The 25,536-nt window shown below is 41.2% G+C and overlaps 1 protein-coding gene across 4 annotated transcripts; it reads left to right on the top strand.

Moving 5' to 3' along the window:
• Window positions 1-3,843: 3,843 nt before the first annotated feature.
• On the top strand, window positions 3,844-25,425 carry ncoa6 (nuclear receptor coactivator 6). 4 transcript variants are annotated; one of them, XM_005170565.6, is made up of 14 exons: window positions 3,844-3,939; window positions 5,430-5,669; window positions 7,884-8,039; window positions 10,101-10,223; window positions 10,956-11,090; window positions 12,154-12,999; window positions 13,084-13,215; window positions 13,315-14,695; window positions 14,791-14,906; window positions 15,026-18,463; window positions 20,785-20,815; window positions 21,135-21,176; window positions 21,496-21,641; window positions 24,947-25,425. In XM_005170565.6, exons 2-14 carry the CDS (start codon window positions 5,465-5,467, stop codon window positions 24,997-24,999), a joined length of 6,804 nt encoding a protein of 2,267 aa, XP_005170622.2. In that variant the 5' UTR covers window positions 3,844-3,939; window positions 5,430-5,464; the 3' UTR covers window positions 25,000-25,425. The 4 variants fall into 4 exon arrangements, with proteins under 4 accessions (XP_005170622.2, XP_001918997.5, XP_005170623.2 ...); XM_001918962.9 differs by having other exon boundaries at window positions 10,956-11,084; XM_005170566.6 differs by lacking the exon at window positions 21,135-21,176.
• Window positions 25,426-25,536: the final 111 nt, after the last annotated feature.

A 25,536-nucleotide genomic window follows, 5' to 3' on the forward strand; every position in this document is an offset into this window, starting at 1 on the left:
CCTCAAGAATATTTTCTATAATTACTTTCACACCTTTCCAAAAGTTCTTTATATTCCCGTATACAGTGATACAACGTTCCTTTATGGTGCCTGCATCTCAAGCAACTATCTGGATTATTTTGATTATATTTATGCAATAAAACTGGAGTTATGTAAATCCTCATCAACCATTTATATTGTAACAGTTCCAGACGAGTGTTTATTGTTAGTGATTGAGCTTCCTCGCATGTCTTCATCCAGTCTTCTGTAGAAATATCCTCCTTAAGATCTAATCTCCAAGCTATTAATTTACAATTTGAAGATTCCTTTGATCCTGAGACCATCGTCTTGGATAATGCAGAAATTAAACCTTCCCTAAAACAGTCTTTGCTTATAACTTTTTCAAAAATGGACAATGAGTAAAATATTCTGTGCTGTCATCATGACAAAGATAAAATAAATCAGTGATTAGAGATGAGTTAATAAAACTATTATGTTGAGGAATGTGTTGAAGAAATCTCTCCGTTAAACAGAAATTGGGGAAAAAATAAACAGGGGGGTGAATAATTCTGATTGCAACTGTATATATTTTATATATCTGGACCGGAAACGAGACAAGAGCTTCAAGTAAGAAAAGCACTTTTTACAGTACATATTGTAAAGTGAAAAAATCTAAATGTTAATCTTTTTCTGGAGTCCAACTGAGCACACTTTTAGTTTTAAAATCGTGCATGAAGTGCATTGTGGGATGCTTGAAAATGTCAAAATAAACCGTGCTGGACACTTTTTGACTGCTTTTTTTTTAAACTGATACCTCCTGGAGAAGTGCTTCCAGACATTTGAGCTGGAGACCTGAATGTTTTTAAAGTCATGTGAAACTACTTTGCTTAAATTCTGTGCAAACTTTTACTGATTATTTAGGGGCTCAAAGTTTAATGATCTAGGCTCAAAGTCTAAAGCTCATGGCGCAAAAGCATTAAGGGCGTGTCTGAATCCACTTTTGCTATTTTAAGGATGGAAAAATACGCTCTGCGCCTGGTCTAACAGGCTTATGCTTATTCTCTTAATGCAGGGGTGTCAAACTCAATTCCTGGAGGGCCGAAGCCCTGCACAGTTTAGTTCCAACCCTGCTCCAACACACTTACCTGTAGGTTTCAAACAGGCCTGAAGGACTCAATTAGTTTGATCAGGTGTGTTTAATTAGGGTTGGAACTAAACTGTGCAGAGCTGCGGCCCTTTTGGAACTGAGTTTGACACCTGTGTCTTAATGAGTTCTGGGTGTGGTTTGAGCATAACATGCATTAAACCAATCAGTCTTGTCCCACAATCCTTTTAAGAGTCAGGTGTGATACGTGATGGTGCATTTGCTATTTACATGGCGGACTTTGTAGAAAAATGAAAGGCTTCACTAGTGAAAAAACAGTTAAACAGAGCATCTGCAGCGTAAGGATAAAGAACGAGCCTCCTCCATTCAGCCTCTTTACTTTATTTTTACTCTTTACTCCTTTACTTTGGTGGAGTGAGGAAACGGTGGAAACTCACTCCACTGAAGACATCCATTAGCCTACATATTTAATTTAGTTTGTTAAGCGCAAAGATTTGTCTCAAAACTATTTCTGAATTCAGTTCTAATCTCCACCAAAGGAATAAATGAACAATAATAACAAAGTGTGGTCAAACAACACGTTATATCCAAACACACGTCCTGTTCTAATGCCCCATATGGTGATGCAGACATCTCCGAAACCCCACAGATCTAAACTTGGTTTTTATTAAAACAAATATAAATATAAAATATAAGTCATGACTAATGCTGTAGTTTTGTTTTGATTTTTGGGTGTCAATTCTAATGTAGTTTTTAAAGCAGATCATGTTTGATACGCACATGTTTGTTCCTCTGAGAGACAATCGGTTGACTGACACTGACATGAGCTCCTCCTAAAGGGACAGTTCACCAAAAAATTTCCTCGTCTAGCAAGTCTTTGTGATTACCAAGAGCCGCGGTGTCCAGAGTAATGTCAGCAAACCACGAAAAAAAAGAACCACATCCAAAAGAAGTAACTGAGGACGCAAGAGGAAGCTGTCTGAAAGGGATGTCCGAGTGCTACCCTGCATTGTATCCAAAAGATCGTTAAACCACAGTTGATCAACCCACGGCACAATCAAATGTGCAGCTCAACTCCTGTTTTCAGCAAAAATGTTGGTCAGGAGCTCCACAGGGTCAATAACCATAGCCCAGGGGTCAGGGAACTAGCACCAAATTCTGGGCCCTGTACACTCTCAATGTCAGTGGGCCCCCTACACATTTTTTTAAAATTATTTAAATATATACATGCACACATAGTGTTTTAATCTATAATCAAGTCAGATTATAATAATGACTGGTTCTTTCATTCACCACCAAATTGATGCATTTGGCCTACTTGTGCTCAATCTAATACAATGACATTTCAACCTTTATACCAATAAAAGGGATAAATCAAGTATATAATTTCTTATATTAGTATTACTTAATTGTTTAGATTTTTAAAAGGCACATTAACTTCTTTCACATTTACACATGGATCGATAATTCCAATAATTTGACCATAAACAGCTGAAAAAATTTATTGGAAATAAAAATTCATTCTCCGTCACAAGGGGGCGCTTTAGGAGCGCTGAAGTATTACGGTTTCCCTAGTAATGACTGTACACAAATCAGCATTATATGTTATGTGTTATCAATATATTTTGAAATAAATAATGACATTGACATCAATTGGAGGGGCCAATTAATTCGAAGTAGGCTACAAAAAAAAAAAAAAAAATTGGTGGGATTTCAAAGGGCCCTCTCCCTAGATGGGGCCCTGGGTAGTCAGGTCCACTTTTCCCCCCACTACCACACCCATGCCAGGGGTGTCCAAACTCGGTCTTGGAGGGCCGGTGTTCTGCATATTTAGTTCCAACCCCAATTAATCACACCTGGACCAGCTAATCTAACTATATAGAAATTTCCAGGGAAGTGTATTGAAGGTAGTTGGAGCTAAACTATGCAGGACACCGGCCCTCCAGGACTGAGTTTGGACACCCCTGCCATAGCCAAATCTTTGCTCACTAGAGCCAATGCCAAACACCGGTTTCAATAGTGCCAGCAGCCCAAATCTGGGCTGTGGACAATGTAAAACATGTACTGTTCTGTGATGAGTCCACCTTGTCTTTCCCACATCCAGGAGAGTTACTGTGTGGAGAAGCCCCAAAGATAGCAGTGGTTAGCACTGTCACCTCACAGCAAGAAGGTTGCTAGTTCGAGTCCCGGCTGGGTCAGTTGACATTTCTGTATGGAGTTTGCATGTTCTCCTTGTGATCGGGTTTCCTCTGGGTTTAGAGTCCAAACACATGCACTATAGGGGAATTGAATAAGCTAAATTGGCTGTAGTGTGTAAGTGTGAATGAGTGTGTATGAATGTTTCCAATACTGGGTTGTAGCTTGAAGGGCATCGTCTGCGTAAATATATGCTTGAATAGTCGGCAGTTCATACTGCTGTGGCGACCCATGATAAACAAAGAAAGCCAAAGGAAATTCAATGAATTTAAAGTGTCAACAAAAAGTTCTTTGCACTGTAGAAATCAGCATGTATGGGAGAATAATTAAGATTTCCTCATATTTTGCTTAAAAAAAGAACATAAGCAGCGTGTAACTTTGGTTTGAGAAGTGGAAGGACACAAAATGGAGGAAAATATATTTGATTTAGATCATATATCCTGCATTTGCATTAGTTTAGGGACGGTGGTGATACAAAATCCGGGAAAAAAACTATCTTGTGTACATGACAGTAGAGCGGACGCGAGCGCGCGGTCTTGTGAACGACGGCACGCGCACACGCTGAACGTACGCGCACAGCAACTCGAGAGCGCGCCGTTAGCGTCTGTTAGCATAAGCCTGTTTACTGCAGTAAAACCACTCCCGATGGACTGACAACGGTGAGGTTTTATCATCTCATTACCTTACAGAAACATTAGTGAGAGATTAAGGTGTAAACGCGTTCAGTGCATGAAGAAACGCGATTTATATTAGTGTGCTAATGGCCAATGAGGCTCTGTTTGTGTGGCTAATGCATTAGCCCAAGTGTAGTCCACTCATAATTATTAATTACTCATTTGTTAATCAGGATATTATTTTTTATTAATGCATGTGCGATTAACTAGCGGTATAGTCGTCGTAATGTTACGTTGCTTGTCGTAAGCTGCACTGACGTGGTTTGTCTTTGTTTTGCTCATGCTAATGCTAATGCTAGAGAAATAAACCCATTTGAACCTCATCATCAGTTATTATAACGTTACATCTCGTTGGCAACATGATAATATTTTTAGGTGTTAACCAGTTTAATCGGTTGTAGTGTGCTCAGTTTGCAGTGAATCTCTCAATTCGTGTATGTCAATAGAATATTTGACATCTCATTATAATTATTGCAAGAGTTTATTGCCATTTACTGACGTTATTTTTAGGTTTTCTCTGTGTCGTGTTGACACCTATAGATGTAAAGTTGGTTTATATTCGCACATTCTGCTTAATAATATAATTTCAGAAAAGTATTATTTGCTAAATCTACATAGGGAAATCATATTAGCAGTCAATACTATTAAAATACAACATTGTTAATTGTCAAATACATAGTGCTAATGTTGTGTTAAAGTCATCCTTGCATGCTAATTCATACTCAATATTCAACTTAGCGTGGTAGTTAAACAACCCTGCTAAAGAATCCAGCTTAAACCAGCCTGGTTTTAGAGGGGTTTTGGTTCGAACCTCAGCTCAGTTGGCGTTTCTGTGTGGAGTTTGCATGTTCTCCCTGCCTTCGCGTGGGCTTCTACCGGGTGCTCCGGTTTCCCCCACAGTCCAAAGACATGCGGTACAGGTGAATTGTGTAGGCTAAATTGTCCGTAGTGTATGAGTGTGTGTGTGTAGATGTTTCCCAGAGATGGGTTGTGGCTGGAAGGGCTGCGTAAAAACTTGCTGGATAAGTTGGCGGTTCATTCCGCTGTGGCGACCCCGGATTAATAAAGGGACTAAGCCGACAAGAAAATGAATGAATGAATGAATATAATAATGATGCAGCCCATTGCGGTTAGTGCAATATCTTCTGCTCAGAGAAAAAGATATACATTAAAACATGAGATGCAATAAAAAAAGAAACATTTTGAACAATTAAGGTATTGTTTTCATAATAAATTGTAAGTTGAAACTTAATTCTGCGATTTAAACTCTGCATTTTTAGCTCCTCAATCTTCAGTGTCTCGTAGTCCTTCAGAAAGCGGAATATTCTGACACATTTTTGATCATTGTCTGTAGGGCTGTGCGATTAATCGAATCGCAACTTGAAACGGTTATATTTTCCCTGTATCGTGCAGCTCTACAGGTCTAACTGCACGGCTCTGATTGGTGATAACGGCTGTTGTTTGTCTGTGATCAGTGTCAGAGTCTCCAGAGGCTGTATCGGTGAAGGCGATGGCGCATCAGCCGCTCCTCCTGGGCTCTCCGTCTCCTCCAGACGCACCTCTCTCTGATCACGACTCTGGGCTGGAGGATGAAGATGAAAACACCACCACAGACTCCACCATCTATGTGGCTTTCAAAGGGAACCTGCATGACGAGGACTTTCAGGAGAAGCTGGACGCCATCTTAAACAGGATGCCAGATATGCTGCTGCTAGGTCAGAGCACTCTGTGATTACACTCAGAATAAAGGATAATATTGTTTGGCTTTCAGAAATAATAAGTCCAAATGAAGTGAGTTTTTCCCTTAAAGCAAGCTAAAATATCTGCCAATGGGGTTAGAAAAATAATCTTGATTTCATGTTTGGACACCCCTGCTTCATTAGATGTAGATGCTTATTTTAAAAATGTTTTGGTCAGTATTGTGTTCTCGTAGGCTCTAAAACAGTCATACAATTCATAAATTAATTGAATATATATAATTATATAATTAAATATTTGTTAATTATCATATATAAGTTAAATATTTTTTTCTAGGTCATAATTTCATTTTAATTTTAGTCCATATAAGGCTTTCTCTAATACTTATATATTATTATTAATTTTTAATGCACCAATAGCATTGTAGTATTACATATATATATATATATATATATATATATATATATATATATATATATATATATATATATATATATATATATATATATATATATATTAGTGCTGTCAATCGATTAAAACATTAACTAGTTAATCACACTTTTTTTTTAATTAATCGCGATTAATCGCATTTAAAATACTGAAACTTGTAATTTTGGCTATTCAAATGTAAAATTAATGTAAACGCAAGATAAACTATTTAAATTCAAAATATAATTGTTTAATAGAATTTTTGTTTAACTTGTAACACATATTTCTTCATGTAAACAACACACCCACAATAAACCATCAAGATCCTGCTTGACAGCCATATTTATTACAGAAATTAAAACACAGGCATGTTAATGACATTTAAATTTCAAAACAATCAATGCCAATAAAGAAAACATTGATTTCCATGTTGGATTCTAAGTGGACTGCAAAAAAATGCCAAAATACAGGAATTGCAGATATGGAAAATGAAAAATTATAATAATAAACTATAGAATACAAACTGTTGCACTCATTGTAAAGTTTTATTGCTGTGAGTTGAGAACATTAGTTATAGAGTAGAAACAATTTAGCTTAATCCTCCTTTACATTCATCCAGTTGCTAAGACTAGGAGTATCCCGCAAGTGCACAGAGACTCCCAAATGCCCGCAAATGAATGATGATTTCTCGCAAACCGGTCGTTAAATACATTGCACACCCCTCTCCCCCCCATCCTTCCTAGCTCTTCAGGTAGGCTATGTCACGCGCAACTCACCCCCACAGTCCTTCAGGTACGTCTCGCGCGCACACACCCCTACTCAGATCCGTCGCTCACTCCACCCCTGACACCCCTCAACGGGCCTGACACAGACACACACACAGACACAACACACACAACGCGCTGCAGACGTTTTGGCCCCAACGGCCTTCCATACTGGAGCGACTCCCCTCAGATTCAACCCGCATGATCACGTTCATCAAATTTGCTTAAACTAAGTGTCCTAAAGTATTACTGTATTTCACAAGGATTCTGACACAACAACGCGAAGCAAACGCTTTCGTTGCGTTTAATGAGGAAACACGCTAAACTTGGAGGGCTCATGCTGAAAGGCAGAGTAATGCCCTGTCTTTGACAGCTCGCGACTTCACCAAAGACTTTCTGAGTACATTCACTTAAGACACCAATACTCCGATTTTAATATGATTAAGATAATACTCTTATTAAAATTCTACCGTGTAACCTAAGCAGTGATTTTATTACCTTAAAGGAACACCGAGTCACGAAATGTGGAGGATTTTCTTTCTGTTCGCCATGCGGTATCAACTTACAACAGAAGTCGAAAGTTAAAAATGAAACACCCGAAATTGCATGAAACTCTGGAGAGCCTGGTGATGTGACTAATTGTTTTATACTGGAACTTGCCTTCAAAAAGTGCTTCCTTGGTCTTTTCCACATTTCTTGCATGTTAAACACACGTCCACCACAACAGGAAGTAAAAAAAACCTGCAACTGCGTAAATTTTTTTAAACGCGTTAATTATTTAAAATTAATCGCATGTGTTAACCCACTAATTTTGACAGCGCTAATATATATATATATATATATATATATATATATATATATATATATATATATATATATTAGCAATATCACACGAGTAGCAGTGCGATATGGCTGTATATCAGCACTGGTGGGAGGCGACCGAGTGCCTTAGCGTCCCACCAGTACCGTTTTTGTCTTGTATTGTAAAGTTGCTAAGCTAAAATCTTACTGGCTGATATTGCTGATTTGCTGCTGAAGGTAAGAAGAAGCTGGAGCCGGAGCGCGTGGAGCCATGGAACAGTGTCCGTGTCACATTCAACATCCCCAGGGAGGCGGCAGAGCGACTGCGGCTCCTGGCCCAAAACAACCAGCAGCAGCTGCGGGATCTGGGCATCCTGTCCGTGCAGATCGAGGGTACGTGTCTTTGTGTGCGTCTGTGTATGTGTGTAAGGGCCCGTCCCATTAATCAGTAACCACTGGTGCATACAGGTCTTGATTTGAACTGTTGCTTAAAGGTTCGAGACACCTTGGAGAATATTTTTTATTCAGATTTTAACAGATGTGTGTGTTGAGCATCAGTTAAGACGGGTGTCCAAACTCTGTCCTGGAGGGCCGGTGTCCTGCAGATTTTAGCTCCAACTTGCTTCAACACACCTGCAAGGATGTTTCTAGACTGCCTAGTAAGAGCTTGATTAGCTAGGGTGTTACCAGGGGTGTTTCTGATTGGGGTTGAAACTACACTTTGCAGGACACCGGCCCTCCAGGACCGAGTCTGGACATCCCTGAGTTAAGACAATGTTAGCACCAGTCAGCTTTAATTGTGGGGAAAACTGGATAATTTAGATTTCATTTTTGTCGGCTAATTTCATCTTCTGGGTTTAAAATCATCATTGGGGCGACATCGGTGACGTAGCGCGCATCCACTAGTGGAGTGATGACACGTCGGTTTTTTGTTATTATTCATAGCTGATAAAGAGCCTGCTTCTTTTAATTATTCATGAGAGCATGTGCTTTTTGATGACAGACTATTATGGACAGACCTGCCACGTTGTGTGATAGCATGCAGTATTTAGGTAGTTGTGAAAGGTTGTATGTGTTTCTGTCCATGATCTACCGGCTTTGTTGCATGTTTTTCCCCACAATGCCGTCAGGCCCACAGAAACACCCAACCTGTTTGTGTGCAGCAAGCATTTTTGTCGAGAAAGCTGTACGAGAATTGGAGAATGGCGGACTTTGTCTTTTATCAGTTGAGTTCCTTACCATTCAGACACATCGCCTATATCTGTGCTGCTGTGTTCACCCATGCTTAAAATTCTCCAGATTACCGGCAGGGCTGAGGGTCGAAATAGACAGGGAAAGAGACCTGCTGTACTGATAATATCCACTGTGTTTGCATTCGGACCTGAGATTCAGGAGGAGAGAAGTCCTCCTCATTTATAGTGTTTATATAAACATGACTATCTTTATGATGATATCAAATTGTGGTCATAGTTATGAATAATGAAATTACGAATAACATACATAGCAGACCATTAAATTACGGTTTATTTCTTTGCATTTAACTTTGTAAACTATAAAATCATGGGTGTCCTTTTGTTTTGTGTCGGGGTTTTTTTTGTCTTGACTTGATGAGGCAACTGACATCTCTTTTTCCCTGCTCCACCACCACGCCCACTCCTCGTGTAGCGTTTTTAAATTTTTTTTATTCTGAGGTAGACTTGAACTAAACTACGGAGATATATATATATATATATATATATATATACACACACACACACACACACACACACACACACACACACAGGGTGGGCCATTTATATGGATACACATTAATAAAAGGGGAAGGTTTGGTGATATTACCGTCCTGTTTGGGGCACATTAGTATATGTGAGGGGGGAAACTTTTCAAGATGGGTGGTGACCATGATGGCCATTTTGAAGTCGGCCATCTTGGATCCAACTTTTGTTCTTTCAGTTGGAAGAGGGTCATTTGACACATTAAACTTATTGGGAATTTCACAAGAAAAGCAATGGTGTGCTTTGTTTTAATGTAACTTTACTCTTTCATGAGTTATTTACAAGTTTCTGACCACTTATAAAATGTGTTCAATGTGCTGCCCATTGTGTTGGATTGTCAATGTAACCCTCTTCTCCCGCACTTCACACACTGATACCAACACCGCAGGAGAAATGCCAACACAGGCTTCCAGTATCCTTAGTTTAAGGTGGTGATTTCTCCTTAAATTAGAGAAGAGTCTCTTAAATGCATCTCTTTCTCAGTGTAAACATGCCATGGACAGTAGAAAAATAAAACAGACTAACAAATGTGTATTGAATGTGAATTCATTTGTGATGCACATATTGTGATCGCTTCTTGAGATCTGCCAGGTTAGTGAGTACAGATTGAGGATTGAAATGTGACTATGGATGCCGATCTATCCCTATTAACTTGTTAATGTTTGACTGGTTTGTATAGGTGAAGGAGCTATTAATGTTGCGGTTGGACAAGGCCAGAGTCAAGAAGTCAGGGTAAATGGACCGCTCGGTGCGCCTCCTCAGATGAGAATGGATGCTGGTTTCCCCATGCAGCAGGGTCAAGGTAATAACACACTGCTGCTGTATTTACCAGAGTTCTGCTCTGCTCTTTCAGAGTTGACCTTTAAATGCCCCAATGTACTTCAGAAGAAATCAAGTGAACTCTCCGCAGAGGTTTTGCTTTAAACACACGTTTGAGTTATTATTGGTTTGTGGTGATGATGCCATATGTGGGTGTGGCTCTGAGGCTCCACCTTCTTTGACATGGCCATCTTGTCTGGGTAATTTCTTCTGTCCAGTCAGACATGAGTAAAACATAAACACAGACGAGCTGCTTCATAGTAGTATAGTATTGTAGGACTGTCAAAAATGTTAAATATTTGAATATTGAATTTAATAAAACATTGGAAAAGCAAAAACCTGCAATCAGTTTTAATTGATAGCTAATTTCCCATTAAGGAAAATATATCTTATTTATAAAATAGTTGTTTGAAGGGTCATGCATTTTAAAAAGTGATTGTCATTTTAATTTTAATAAAGTATGCAATGCTTGATTTGGATTTTAATTGCTTATTGTGCTCACCTGCACACTCTAGTGGGCACAGCAGACGATACATTAGAGTTATAATTTTGCTTGTGTAACTCCCTTATAAAGAATGGAAATAAATTAGCTTATCAGTGTATTTGGGCTTTTACCCAATAAACACCTGAACAATCCAGTTAGTTGCTTTAGAATGACTTGAAAATGTAATTAGTCAGAATGTTTTGTGAAGAAATGCTTGTTGTTTTTTTTCAGTTGGAATGCGAATGAATAACCCTGCGGTGTCCATGATGCCTCCTGGGGCTAGTATGCCAGGACAGGGTATGGTACCGAATAGTGCTGGACAGATGCAGCCAAGAGCACCAAGACCACCTTCCCAGACAGGTAATGGTAGAAACATTCAAATGTATTGGCCGTTTGTTGGTTTAAATAAATTACCCTTGTTTATGCCTTATACTTCCATACAAAGACTAAATGCAGCAGTTTCTGTATAAATGGAACTTGTAGTCAGTGTTAATTTCAATTGGTACCAGGCTGCACAAGAACTCATTAATTATTTCTGTTTAATTTATTATGAGTCTGAACGATCTTTTGTTTAGAAAAATCTTTTATTTTGAAAAATTTCCATATTTTCTTTGCTGTAGGCTGGTTGCTTGAACACCAAAATGTAAGCCACAAGCTAGCAAAATGAGTAAGCAACAGACGACTTTGGAAAGTTTCTTTGTGAAGGGGAAGGGTGGGTGAAAGACCCACAAATTGTCAAGGAATGGATCCGCAACACTTTTGTCAGCAAATCATTTGAATCCAGCATGTCTGTGCAGGAAGAACTGCTGGAGATCGCAAATGGTGGCATCCTTAGGGGCCATTCACATATCACGTGCACAAGTTTGTTATCCTAATAGAGACGCTCGCACTTTCCAGGCACACCCAGATGAAAACGACTCAACTCTTCGTGACAACGTGACAAGAACTGACCGATCAGCTTAATACTTTGTATGGAATATTCACATTTCGGTGGAGACTATTGACATCAGACAAAAACTGAACACCCAAACACTGCAGTGCTTTTTAATTTTCTCCATGAATCAAGCTTGTACCAGAGTTGCAGCAATGTTTTGTCATCCTCTGAGAAATCAATCCCCACACAGAAATGTTAAGAAACAGCTCTAAAGTTAGATTTTTGTTTCTTATTTCATTTATTTTTAAATTAAAAATGTTCTTTTTGGTTAATTTGAGTTTTTCCCCTTCTTTTTTTACTTTTCCATAACTGTCAAAGTTCAAACCCATTGATTTATAGCAACATTTATTTGTGAGTAACTCTATTCCTCAGTTCTCCTCATTTGTCAGGATGTCCAAATAGTCAAAAGTAATGTTTTTTAATCTGATTATCAGAGATGTAGTTTTTATCTCATGTTTTAAATGTTTTTACATTTTAATTTACATTTCTTTCCAGACACAATGGATCCCATGCTGTCAGGACTGGCCTTACAGCAACAGCAACAACAGCTCCAGCATCCTCAAGTGGGACATGGTCCACTCGGCAACTTGGGCCCGCAGGGACATCACATGCAAGCCATGCAGGCAAACCGGCAGTTGAATCCAGCAGTGCTACAGCAACTTCAGCAACAACAACAGCAGCAGCACCAACAGCAGCAGGTTCAGCTGGCTCAATTAGGTGGTGCACGTGGGCCGTTCAACCCCTCCAACCAGATGCCTGTACCTCCTGGCTGGAACCAGTTGCCCTCTGGTGTTCTTCAACCACCACCTGTCCAGGGCCCTATGGGACCAGGCTGGAGAAAAGCTCCACCACAGCCACAGATAGGGCAGCGTCCACCCTCGTTGGCGTCTGTCCAGACGCCCAATCATCCACCACCACCATACCCATTTGGAAGCCAGCAGGCTGGACAGGTTTTTAATGCAATGCCACCACATCAGTTGCAACAACAACAGCAGCAGACAGGACCAAACCAGTTTGCAACCCCTCAGCCCAAAGGCCCTCAGGGAGCACCAGGTGTAGTCGTGTCAAGAGCACCTCCTCCTCTGCCTCCCTCTTCTGCTCCTCAAGGGAATCTCGCAGCCAAGTCTCCTGGTTCCTCGTCATCTCCTTTCCAACAAGGCTCACCTGGAACTCCTCCAATGATGGGACAGGGGCAACTTGGTTCTCGTCCTACAACTCCACAGGGATTTAGACAAGGTGTTGGATCTCCAGGAAGAGCCGTGATGGGTCAGCAAGGAAACATGCAGCCTGGCTTTATGGGCATTCCACAGCATGCGCAGCTTGCTCAAGGTGGTATGGGAGGTATGTTATCAGCTGTTTAATGTGAAAGTGATGATGTATTGTTATTAGTTAAGTGGCCTGTATTTAAAAATATCTATTTTGCAGGTATGCCTAAGCGAATGCCAATGGGGTTCCCAAATACTTCTGTTAATCAGAACTTTGCACCAGGTCAGGTTACTACCACTGGAGCAGGTAGTACACCCCAACTACAAAATAATCAAAGCATGGCAAATGCTGGTAAGATATGCACGTATGGAGTGTATTGTTTTAATTAGGTTTTGTTATTTAAATTTATTATTTTTTTATTTGTTCACACCTCTTAAAATCTCTTTGTAGGAGTCCAGTCTTCAGCCTCAGCACCAAACCACATGCAATCAAATCCCCTTCAAGGCACTGGAATGGCACACCACACTGGGATGCCAGCCCAACCCCCAGGCACCACCTCAGGTAGTACCATGGGACAACCTCAGCAAGGACTTCAGACTCAAATGATGGGTGTACCACAGACTCAGCATCAAACACAAACGGTAGTGTCCTCCCAAAGTCAAATGGCACAAAGCCAAGCAGGGGGCCAGACTGTCCTGTCTAGGCCAGTGAATGCCGGTCAAAGAGGAATGACCCCGCCCAAGCAAATGATGCCACCGCAGGGTCAAGGGATCATGCAGAATCAAAACCAAATCAGTGCAGGACCAGGACATCAGGCCTTAATGCTGCAGCAGCAACAACAACAACAACAACAGCAGCAGCAGCAGCAACAACAGCAGCAAAATGCAATGATGGAACACATTGTAGCTAGTCAGATGCAGAGTAACAAGCAAGCATTTGGCTCAAAAGCTCAGCCTGGGGTTATACCAGGCCAGATGATGAGAGGTCCATCACCCAACATTCAAGGTAATTTGGCAGAGTTCCAATCTCAGATGGGTCAGCAACAGATGACTCCGCAACAGCATCAGCAACAACAACAGCAGCAGCAGCAGCAACTGGTTCACTTGCAACAACAGCAGCAATTACAGCAACAGCAACTTCAGCAACAACAATTACAACAGCAGCAACTACAACTGCAACACCAACAGCCTCAACAGACACAAATACAGCAACAACAACAACAGCTGCAGCAACCCCATCAACAAATGGTACAACAACAGTCTCAACAAATTCCAATAAATGGCAATCCCAACCAAGTATTGGGCATGCATGGGCCTCAAATGCGCCTTCCAGGAAATCACCATTTAGTACAACAACAGCTTCAGCAAAAACAACAGCAGGTGATGCTGCAGCAGCAACAAGCTGGTCAGCAACATCAGCATCAACTTGGAGATGGTAGTGGAAGTGGTGATATGGGCCAGCAGATGGTTCAAGACCTGCAGAATCAGCAGCAACAGCAGGCCATGATGGGCGGCTCTCAACATTTACAGGTCGGCAATGGCCAGTTTCCTGGTCATGGCATGTCCTTCAATCCTCAATTTCCTGGTCAGATGCCAATAGGAGTCCAGTGTGGGCAAGCAGGTGGATTTCAAGTAAACAAAGATGTGACGTTAACTAGTCCCTTGTTAGTAAATCTTCTCCAAAGTGATATTTCTGCCAGCCAGTTTGGTCCCGGCGGGAAGCAAGGAGCAGGTGGGGCTGCTGGTAACCAGGCCAAGCCCAAAAAGAAGAAACCTCCTCGTAAGAAAAAACCAAAAGTAGGTGAAGGACAACAGTCTGCTGATAGTATGTGGTAAGTTATTTTTATTCATCGATTTATGTTTTACACTTAAGCAGAAAAAACAATTTCGTTAAACTGTTTGTAACATTTCTTTATCCATGTCTTAGTGGTCTGGATTCACTGCCTCATGGAATGGAGGAAACAGAGATGCAAGGGATGGGTAGTGATCAAGGGACTGGCATTGACTCTAACTCCAAACTATCTGAGTTTTCTAACCGACCAGGTAAATTCTTGAATGTCTCTAATTTCATGAATACATAATACATAATATTATGTAAAACATAGTATTGTCTTGCATATATTTTGCTTATTTTTTATTTACTTAACATTTAATTTTTTCAGGTCTGCCTGGTCAGTCTGGAGATCAAAGGGTATTACAGCAAATGCCTATGCAGTTTATGCCCCCACAGCAGCAGCAACAGATGCAGCAAATGCAGCAGCAACAGTTACAACAGCAGCAGCAACAAATGCAACAGCAACAGATGCAACAGCAGCATCAACAGATCCAGCAACAGCAAATGCAACAGCAACAGATGCAAATGCAGAGTATGCAGGGTCCTCAAGGTCAAGCTGGAACATCACAAGGGCCCCATCATGTCCAGACCCAGATTCATTCACAACAGTCAATGCAAATGCAGCAACAGCAGCCACCACAACATCTCCAACAGCAACTACAGTCACAGCCACAACAGCAGCAACAACAGGTACAGCAGCAACAACAAGCCCAACAGCAACAACATCAGCACCAGCAACAACAGATGATGTTGATGCTTAAAATGCAGCAAGAAGCAAAGAATCGAATGCCACTACAGCAAGGTGGGCACATGTCAAAGGGTCTAGTGAATCCCAATGATCCATCTCAGAGAATGCCTGTATCACAGCCTGGCAGCATTCCTTTAATGATTGATCTTCAAGGGCATGGAGGTGTCCCACCCTCTCCTGATAAAGCCAGGGGCATGCCACTCATGGTGAATCCTCCTCTAGCTGGACCAGCAAGAAGGACACCACTTACAGAGGTTGGACAGCCAACACCACCGGAGGACATTTCTGGAAACCATAGCTTACAGGACCGAGGACCCCCTGAAATTGGTCAACAATCAGGAAATGGAAATCAGCCAATCATTTCCAACCAAGGTTCTAATACACATTTAATGAAATCTGTGCCATTATCAGTGCCCCACCAGACAGGAGCTAGTCCGCAACAGCAGCCTCAGCAATCTCATAATATTCACTTTCCCAGTGCTCCCCCAACATCCCAAAGTTCTCGCCCTAAAACCCCAAACCGAGCCAGTCCCCGACCATATCACCACCCTTTAACTCCAACCAACCGTCCACCTAGCACTGAACCTTCTGAAATAAATCTGTCCCCTGAGAGACTGAATGCCTCCATTGCTGGTCTTTTCCCTCCAAAAATTAACATTCCTCTGCCACCACGGCAGCCAAACCTTAACCGAGGCTTTGATCAGCAAGGTCTTAACCCAACTACTCTTAAAGCAATTGGCCAAGCTCCACCAAGCCTAGCAACTCTTCCTGTCAATAACAATTCCAGTGGCAGTAATAATGGCCCACAGTCTTATCCAGCAGGGGGTGGCCTAGGAAACTCTGGAGGAAAACAAGACAAACAGACGGGGGTTGGACAAGCTAAAAGGGCTAGTCCCAGTAACAGTCGACGATCTAGCCCTGCCTCAAATAGAAAAGCTGCGACTCCAAGCCCAGGAAGACAGAAGGGTGCCAAAGCTTCATTGACATCACCACATCAACAGACAATGATGGTTAGTCCACCAAACATGATGGTTAGCCCCACTTCAGTGGTCTCAACTACTTCTGCATCTTTGCCACCAGCAGGTCCTGGAGAGTCACAGCAGAGTTTAAGTTCTCTGCAAACCCTACCCAACATCACTGATACAGTTAAAGATGGCCATGTACTTGCTACACAACCAGAGCAGCATCAGGGAGTTCATTTAAAAGAGCACCCTGCCCCTAAAATGGCAAGCCCGCGGGTGCCACCTCAGGAACCCAAACGGCAAGAGTCTAGCAATTTGGTTGAACAGCGTACTGATGATAAACAACAATCTCGGACAATGCCACAACATGACCTTAGCTCTGCTGTATCACCAGCTTTTCGAGATGCTCCAACATCTCTGAATCAGTTATTGGACAATGCAGGAACACCAACTTTGCAAATGAAATCACAAAATACTCATCCAGTAGGTGTAGTCCATGTGCAGAAAGAGAGCCCCCATGCTCCACTAGCTCAAGAGAACCAATCTAATCCTGTTGTCTCTCAGAGCTTAAATATTGGTGCATCTTTGCTCACTAGTGAAGTGGAGCAGAAACCTAAATCTGCTGCAGTGTCAAGTCCAAATCTTATCCCTGGCAGCACAGCAAACTTGCCATCTGTTAGTGCTGTGTCAAGTGTTAGTTCAAACCAAGCTGTGCTGTTAAGCCTTACTTCAATTTCCAACCCTTCAGTAAGTTCGAATCATAATCTCATACCCATCTCAAATGCAACTCAAACTGTCTTACAAAGGCCCATCTCATCAGCACAAACTCAGCAAAACCAGATCACAGTCTTTGTAACCTCCAATCCAATTAGCTTTGCTACCAACACTGCTTCTGTAGTTCCTTCTGCTGTTGTTTCCAAGGTGCTGGCAGTTCCCAATAAGAACATTAGGACTCCAGATGTTCGTCAGCCAAATCCTAACCAATCAAGTCCACAGTTCATCACTGGAACTGTTTTTTCAAAATTCCAAGCTACATCTGTTCCATCAAATACTAACGTCATGTCTCAGCCTGTCACAATGGTTGGTCCTTTAGTCTCTGCAAATATCCAACTTACTCCCACCCCAATGTCCACTACGTCAGCACCTTCAGCACCAGCATCAACACCTATGCCGACACACTCCCCTGCTGTCAGCATTGCTACTACCCAGCAGAACCGCACTTTCATTGGGCAGCTTCAAGTTCAAGTTCCTGCAAGCCAGGCTTCCCCTGTAAGCGTAGTACCTCCACCTCAGCAGCCAAGCCCTGGAGGTCTGAAACAGGATGGTGTTTCTGATGCTAGTGGCTCGAAACCTAGTCCTGTTGGGCAGTCACCCGTTCATTCTGGCATGTCCTCGCCCTTTCAGCAGCTTTTAGCCTCTCCACCTGCTTGCTCTAGCCCAGGGCCTACAACGGTATCCCGGAGAAGTCCACTGCCTACAACAGCAACAATGCTAGCCAAAAGCAGTCCAGTTCAGAGTGCTTTAAGCAAAAATACTGCACTGACCAATCCTTCAAACAATGAAAATGAACTAAAAGAGTGCATTGCTGTTGCTCAATTAGGAAAACCATTGGAGGTTGCCACATCTCAAGTCTCTTCTGTGGTTACATCTGAAACCGTATCTTCAGTCCAGGCTTCTGCTCCAGTGACAGTTCCAGCGGCTCCTATAGCATCTCAACAGACCGCACTTCCTCCAAAAGTGTCTTCTCCTAAACCCACACCCACTAATACTTCAGTTCCTACTTCTTCATTAGTGTCTAATATGCCACCCCCAACCTCTGCCTCTGGAACGCTTCAACTCTCTAGTGTTGTTGCCAGTTCTTCTCCACTCTCTAGTTTGCCGGCAGTTTCTGTTGCTGCATCTGCTGCTGCTGTTCCAGCATCTCTCACTACAACTTCTGGCTCCTCCACATCTACACAGCTCTCTGGTGAACCGCAGCCACTCTCAGTGCCAGAGACTAGTGCACCTGACACCACTGAAACAAAAGAAGCACCTGCCGATGCTCCTAACATCTCAGGTAACTGCTTGATTGCATAAAGGCAATTTCATTAGTTACTTCAAGAGTTGGATTCTCATGTACATTTATAAAACTATTTGCACGTACGAGAGTATTCTTTGTCAAAAATCATACTTCTGAGTAGGTAGTATTTTCAGAGGTTTCTCTCAAAGTACATGAAAGTATGTGACTGTTTAGCTGGGAGAAAAATAGCATCCCGGTTAACATCCTGGTTACTTAAACAGTGTGTATCTATTGCGTATAGCTCTTATTGTCAGATTATGTGTAAAGAGATTATCATTGTCATCTTCTAAGGAAGCTTTGGGTCATGACTGAAAGGACAAGATCTCGGATACAAGTGGCCAAAATGAGTTTCCTTCGCTGGGTGGCAGGGCGCAACCTTATAGATAGGGTGAGGAGCTCTGTCAGCCGGAAGGAGCTTGGAGTAGATTTGATGCTCCTCCATATAGAGAAGTCAGCTGAGGTGGCTCAGGCATTTGTTTCGGATGCCTACCTAGAGAGGTGTTCCAGGCATGTCCCCCCGGGAGGAGGCCTCGGGGAAGACCCAGGACACGCTGGAGGGAATATGTCTCTCGGCTGGCCTGGGAATGCCTTGGAATCCCCCCGGAGGAGCTGAAGGAACTGTTTGGGGAGAGGGAAGTCTGGGGTTCTCTCCTAAAGGCTTATTTATACTTCTGCGTCAAACACCGGCGTATGCTACGGCGCTGACGCATAGCCCTTCCCCGTGGCCATCGGCATCACTGACGTGCACCTCTCAAAAAATGTAACTACACATCGCAACAACGCGTAGCGCAAGCTCTGTGATTTGTCGGCTTGGTAGCGCTGACGAGTCTGGGCGGGACCGAGAGCCGCGCAAATGGCGCGAGCCTGATGGAGCGATTGTTTACAAGTGTGAAGTCCCGTGAAGGAGCTCTGGATGGAAAGTTTTGTTTTGTGTTTACCTCATAGTTAAAGTTGTTGCACGTCCGCCATTTCCTGCCTCAAAATGAGCGAGTTTGAGTCACTTGTACATCCAGGAAGTGTTCAGGAAAAGCACAGCAGCAGCGAAGAAACTCAACACAGAGGAACATTTACGCCTCACTGCCCACTAGCGTTTCGGAAGTGTTAATGCAGACCAACAGAGACAGCGCGCAGAAATATAAATGCACAGCTGCGCGCGTTGCCTGCGCCGTGAGTTACGCCGGTCACTTGACACAGAAGTATAAACCAGGCTTAAGACTGCTGCCCACGCTACTCGGCCCCTGAATAAAAAAAATCAATAGAAAGAAAATCATGCTGTAGAATGGCCCAGCCAATCACCTGTCCTAAATCCAATAGAAAATACAAAATAAAGCTCAAATTTGGTAGACGAGACCCACAGAACCATCAAGATTGACACTGGAAGTCTCACACCTGAGCAATGCATGTGACTTCGTTCTCTTCATTAAGCCCCCATCACCCAAAAGCCTTTTATAGAAAGTATTAAACACATTTCAGTAGTTCAGTACCCTCTGCTTGTGTCAGTACATTATTACACATAATTACTATTTCAGTTTTCTTTTGTTTGATTTTTTTTTTTTGTATTGTTTGTGTTTTTACCCAAATCTGCTCCAATTCCATGTCAACAACTCCTTTAGAAATATTATTCCCCTGGAAAAAACATAACATGTTCAATTCTTATTTCCCCCGCTGTGATTGAAAACAGTGATAAGTTTTGATCTTTGACAAGCAATGCTAGGTATATACCAGGCAGGCCCGTGCAGAGACCGTCCAAAGGGAATGTGCAGGATAAATTTTTTAAAGGGGGGGGGGGGGGGGGGGAGTTGTCTACTAAAGAGCGGTGTTGTCGCACGCGTACTCAAGAGCGGTGTTGTCGCGCGCCTACTGAAGGGCGGGACCGAGGGTGTGTCACGTCGCGGGGGCATGTTTGATCATTTTGGAAGGCCACTTTCTATCCAAGACTAAAAAGGGCATGTGCACTGCACAGGTTGAGCCCTATGTGTGCACGTGCCTGATACCAGGGGTGTCCAAACTTGGTCCTGGAAGGCCGGTGTCCTGCAGATTTTAGCATCAACTTGCCTCAACACACCTGCAAGTATGTTTCTAGTAAGCCTAGTAAGAGGTTGATTAGCTAGCCCAGGTGTGTCTGATTGGGCTTGGAACTAAACTTTGCAGGACCGAGCTTAGACATGCCTAGTATATACAGTTTTCCATTCTGTGACACCTTCAGTACTGCGTGACCCAAGTCAGCTTCCAGGATGAAATTGGCAAACACAAAAGTAAGATTCGTGAACAGTGTTTAGCACAAAGTTCATTTCATTGTCTTGTTTTTTTGTTAACAGGACAAGGTGTTACCACTGCAGCAGAGCAAGGGTAAGAAAACTGCATTAATAAGCTACACACTATCTTCATGCTCACAACCATGTGTGAAGACTGTCTGACCTCTGCATCATCATTTTAATTTCTATGTGATTCTCTGAATTTTAAAATGGCTGTGTTTCATACCTTTGTTGATTCAGTGTTTCAATCAGCGTAATTTTATTAATCTGAATGATCTCACCTCATGACACTAATCATGGAATGATTCATGAAATCATTCTTTAACCTGATCTGTACTCAAATATGGGGAAGGAGGAAAAAATGTTGTTCAGCATCAAAGCAGTTTACCGCTGTTTTTCCACTTCTATAACAGATGGGCAAAGAAAAGAAAGACGCCCGTCAACTTAGCCCCAAGGTATGTATATACCAGACCTGTAGATCCCCTGCACGGGTCCGTGCGCAGGGCAGCATGACCGTTTAGTAAATATGGTCATTACAAGACGGACGTTATCTGTGGTAGATGAGGAAAAACAGCAAGTATGAATTCCTCAGTTGCACAAGGGCCAGAAGTGCTCATTTGCTCAATTTTAAAACAGCAGAAAACTAGTGTGTGTGTGTGTCTGTGTGTGTGTTTATATATAGCATACAAGTGACTGTACGAATGCAGACTAACTACGCTCTGTGAACCTTCTGGTTGATTTGTTTTGTCTCCGTTGCCCTTCTTCCCTGTCCAGGGATACAAGGGCCTCCACTGAGAAGGCTAAAGGTCCTAGTCGACGAAGCTCACGAACAGACAAGGAGCCCGAGGAGGAAGCATCTGACAACGGACAGAGAAAAAGAGCTGCTCGGCCTGGCTCGGCTTCTTCTAACACGGGAAAAGGTCACTAGTTCTTATCATCAGTGATGGGATGTTCAGATCATTTTATCGACTCGGACCTTTGAGTTATGACCATCAGCCACCCTCCACTCATTTCGTTTAAGTAGAAACTAGTTTAATTAAAACACGTTGATTCTCTAACACATAAAAGTTCTTGATAGTGACAAAACTATAATAGAGCCTTCAAATAAGAATCCATAAATGGTCAAGAACATTTACTTACCTGGGTCTTCAGGCTATTTAATCTATTAGCTATCTATTATTAGTTCAGTGGTCATCGTCTTAAACTAAAGCAGCCTGTGCCCAAGATTCGAGTAGTTTCTTCAGCACATATTAAAATGTACAGATTGAGATAAAAAAGGGTATTAATTAATGTGGTATCACTTTATAATAACTACACACTATAAATCATTTATTAAGCATTAGCAAATAGTGAATTCATTATCTGTTAAGCATTAACTCTACATTAATAAACGTTAGTAAACAGTTTATAACTGCAGCTACAAATGCTCTATTCTTGACTTATCACCATATTTAAAATGTGCTTAATAATTGTATTTTCATACTTAGTAAATGATTTATTTTTCTTTACTAAATTAAGTATCAAATTATTTACAAACCATTTGTATTTAAGAGTAGTTGAGGGTTTTTAGGATCATTCAGAATGAGTTAGTAAATGATTAATAAACTATTGAAATCAACATTTATATGTCTTATTATTCAGGCATATATTAATGGTCACTATGTATGTTAATAAATGCTTTATTAACTCAACTTCATGCAGTTTTGTGACCAAATCTAAAGTGAGGACTATTCATGCTTTATAAATCCTTTATAAATGACAAATAAAGGCTCAGTTAAATTCTAAACAGGGAAAAAAGACATTATTCATTCCTATTCAATTAAAGATACACAAATGAAACTGTACTTCAAATAAAAAATAAATATTTGCAACCTGAATTAAAATAAAATCACTGTAGAGTTCAAACATTGCATCTTATTAAATTGTTTAATTATTATATTGTTGTTTCATCCAGTTTTGTTGTATTTTGACACTCCTGTTATTCAGCAATGTTTAAACTTTACAGTAATTTTACATTTTAGAAAAGATTGCAAAGATTATAGTTCATTTGATTCTGAGCCTTTATTTGTCATTTATAAGGGACTTATAAAGCATGAATAGTCCTCACTTTAGATTAGGTCACAAAACTGCATAAAGTTGAGTTAATAAAGCATTTATTAACATATTAGTTAATTATTAGTATATGCCTGAATAATAAGACATATAAACGTTAATTTCAATAGTTTATTAATCGTTTACTAACTCATTCTGAATGATCCTAAAATTCCTCAACTACTCTTAAATACTACTGGTTTGTAAATAATGTGATACTTAATTTAGTAATGAAAAATAAATCATTAACATAGTATGAAAATACAATCATTAAGCACATTTTAAATGTGGTTATAAGTCAAGAATAGAGCATTTGTAGCTGCAGTTATAAACTGCTTACTAACGTTTATTAATGTAGAGTTAATGCTTAACGCATAATGAATTCACTATTTGCTAATGCTTAATAAATGATTTATAGTGTGTAGTTATTATAAAGTGTTACCATTAATGCCTCTAGTCCTTAATCAGGTTGTTCTTTCATCATAACTTTAGATAGCTAGCTCTTTACAGCTCTCACATGGTCGCACACTGAAGATAAGCAGGGCTGAATCTGGTGAGTACCGGGACGGGAAACCACATGGGAAAGAATAGGTTGCTGTTAATGAGGCCAGCAAGGGGTCTGTGTGAGTCCTAATGCCCCAGTATAGTGATGGGGACACTATACTGTCAGTGAGCACCATCTTCCGGATGTGAAGTTAAACCGAGGTCCTGACTCTCTGTGGTCATTAAAAATCCCAGGATGTCTTTAAAAAAAAATAAAAATAAAAAGAGTAGGGGGTATCCCTACCTATACCTTTGTATAATTAGCACTTCCTGTGTGTACTAGAGTTGGGCTGATAGACGATGCCATCATCCATCGCTGATGGCCGACAGACACCACGTTGCTGAGCCGGCATCGCGATGCCCCGCCCCGTTGCAAATCCGCTCGCGAAAAATACACACTCTGGCCCCGTTTACACTAATGCGTCTTAATTTTTTTTATGGCATTTTAGAGCGAAAATGATGCACATCCACTCTGGCGTTTTATCTAGCATTTCTGAGCAGCCCTCCTTCCACATTACTGCTGAAAACGCACATCACGTGACCACAAACACACACACACACTGCCATGCGCTCGAGACAGCGGGGTCCAGGCAGTCAGCGGGTAAGTAGACTAGTTAAATTTTTCGCTTTCATGCTTGTTCTTAGTAATTTTAGTGAAAAGAAAACGTCAGATACTGTTGGCTGGTTCCTGTTGGTTGTGCACCTTAATTACCAAAGTTTGTCTACGCCATTATAACGACACCAATCACTCTGCCAGTTCACGAGTCCCGCGGAAAAAGTGATTGACAGGTGGTAATTATGTCTGTAACTTATCCTTATTCATTTATGATTTGGTTATGGGTTAAACAAAGACCATGCGGGTCAGGTAGTTGAAACGCGTCTCACTATAGTTGTTAAACGTGATAATTAATCTTGTCTCTAACGACTCTTCGATCTTTTGAATCTATCAGGTAACGTGTCACAGCGTCAGTACGCTGCTTCAGTCTTTCACACTTGTACTTTTAGCGAAAACCTCAGATACTGTTGGTTGTGCACCTTTTTTACCGACCGACCTCCCGCGGAAAAAGTGATTGACAGGTGGTAATTTGTGTGCAACTTATCTTAATTTATTTATGATTTGTTTATGGATGAAACAAAGACCATGCGGGTCAAGTAGCTGAAACGGTAGGCTACAAATAATTAATTCGTTATGAATTAATTATTTATTCATAATCAACCCAGCTCCGCCTATGACGACGATGCCCATCGTTTGCCCATCGCGATGTTTCACATTAGACGTCGTACGATGCCAAATTGGTCGACATCGCCCAACCCTAGTGTGCGCATTCACAAATTAACGAATCAATCTCTTAGTCACATTCAAAATGAACCAATCATTCAAGAATGACCCATCGTTAGTAGCCACCTAGATCAAAACAAGCAGAAATATGTTCCTCTCTGTACTTTTTATTGTCTATTATTAAATTATTATTATTATTATTAATAGCTAGGATGCGTTTAATGATCCACTTTATATCACTGTTTACATCAAATTAACATTTATTATTATGATTGATCCCTAAAGTACCATTTTTTCCCTGCTGTCTTGCAGAATCAAACACTGGAGCCAGTCCCACCCAGGCAAAGCGAAGGAAGTCGAAGTAATCCCGACAGCTGAATAAACCTGTGAATTGTACATTATTAGTAGTTTTATCTGCTGTTTTTTTCCTATTGCTCTAAGGTAAACCTGTACAGAAAGTTTTTTCTTCCTATTTTTAATCCTGATACTGTATTTTGTCTCTGGCTACTAGATGAGATCACGTGTAGAACTGTGTAGGATGTGTTTGTACGTCATTGTTTTGGTGTGACATTTTTTTAATTATTAATATTCATCAATTCTGGATTAATCATGTGAGGCAGACTTAAAATCACATCTGCAGCATCACAATGTTAATAATGTGACCGAATGAGAATTTTAACGATCCCCCCCTCCCCCATCATGAATTAATTGTGCATTTCAATACTGTCAGCACCCGCGTTCACTCATTTAGCCCCCTGAATCACATGCATTAAACTATTTTTACAAGTGTACACTTGACTTGTGTTGTTTTTTTTATCAGTAACACATGTTAGTGGAAGCTCATACACAAACTGGGGTGTTTCTATCATGAGAGCAACATAAACAAGAGGGGTACTAGACAA

This window comes from Danio rerio, chromosome 23, assembly GCF_049306965.1.
Source record: "Danio rerio strain Tuebingen ecotype United States chromosome 23, GRCz12tu, whole genome shotgun sequence".
Lineage (NCBI taxonomy): Eukaryota > Metazoa > Chordata > Actinopteri > Cypriniformes > Danionidae > Danio > Danio rerio.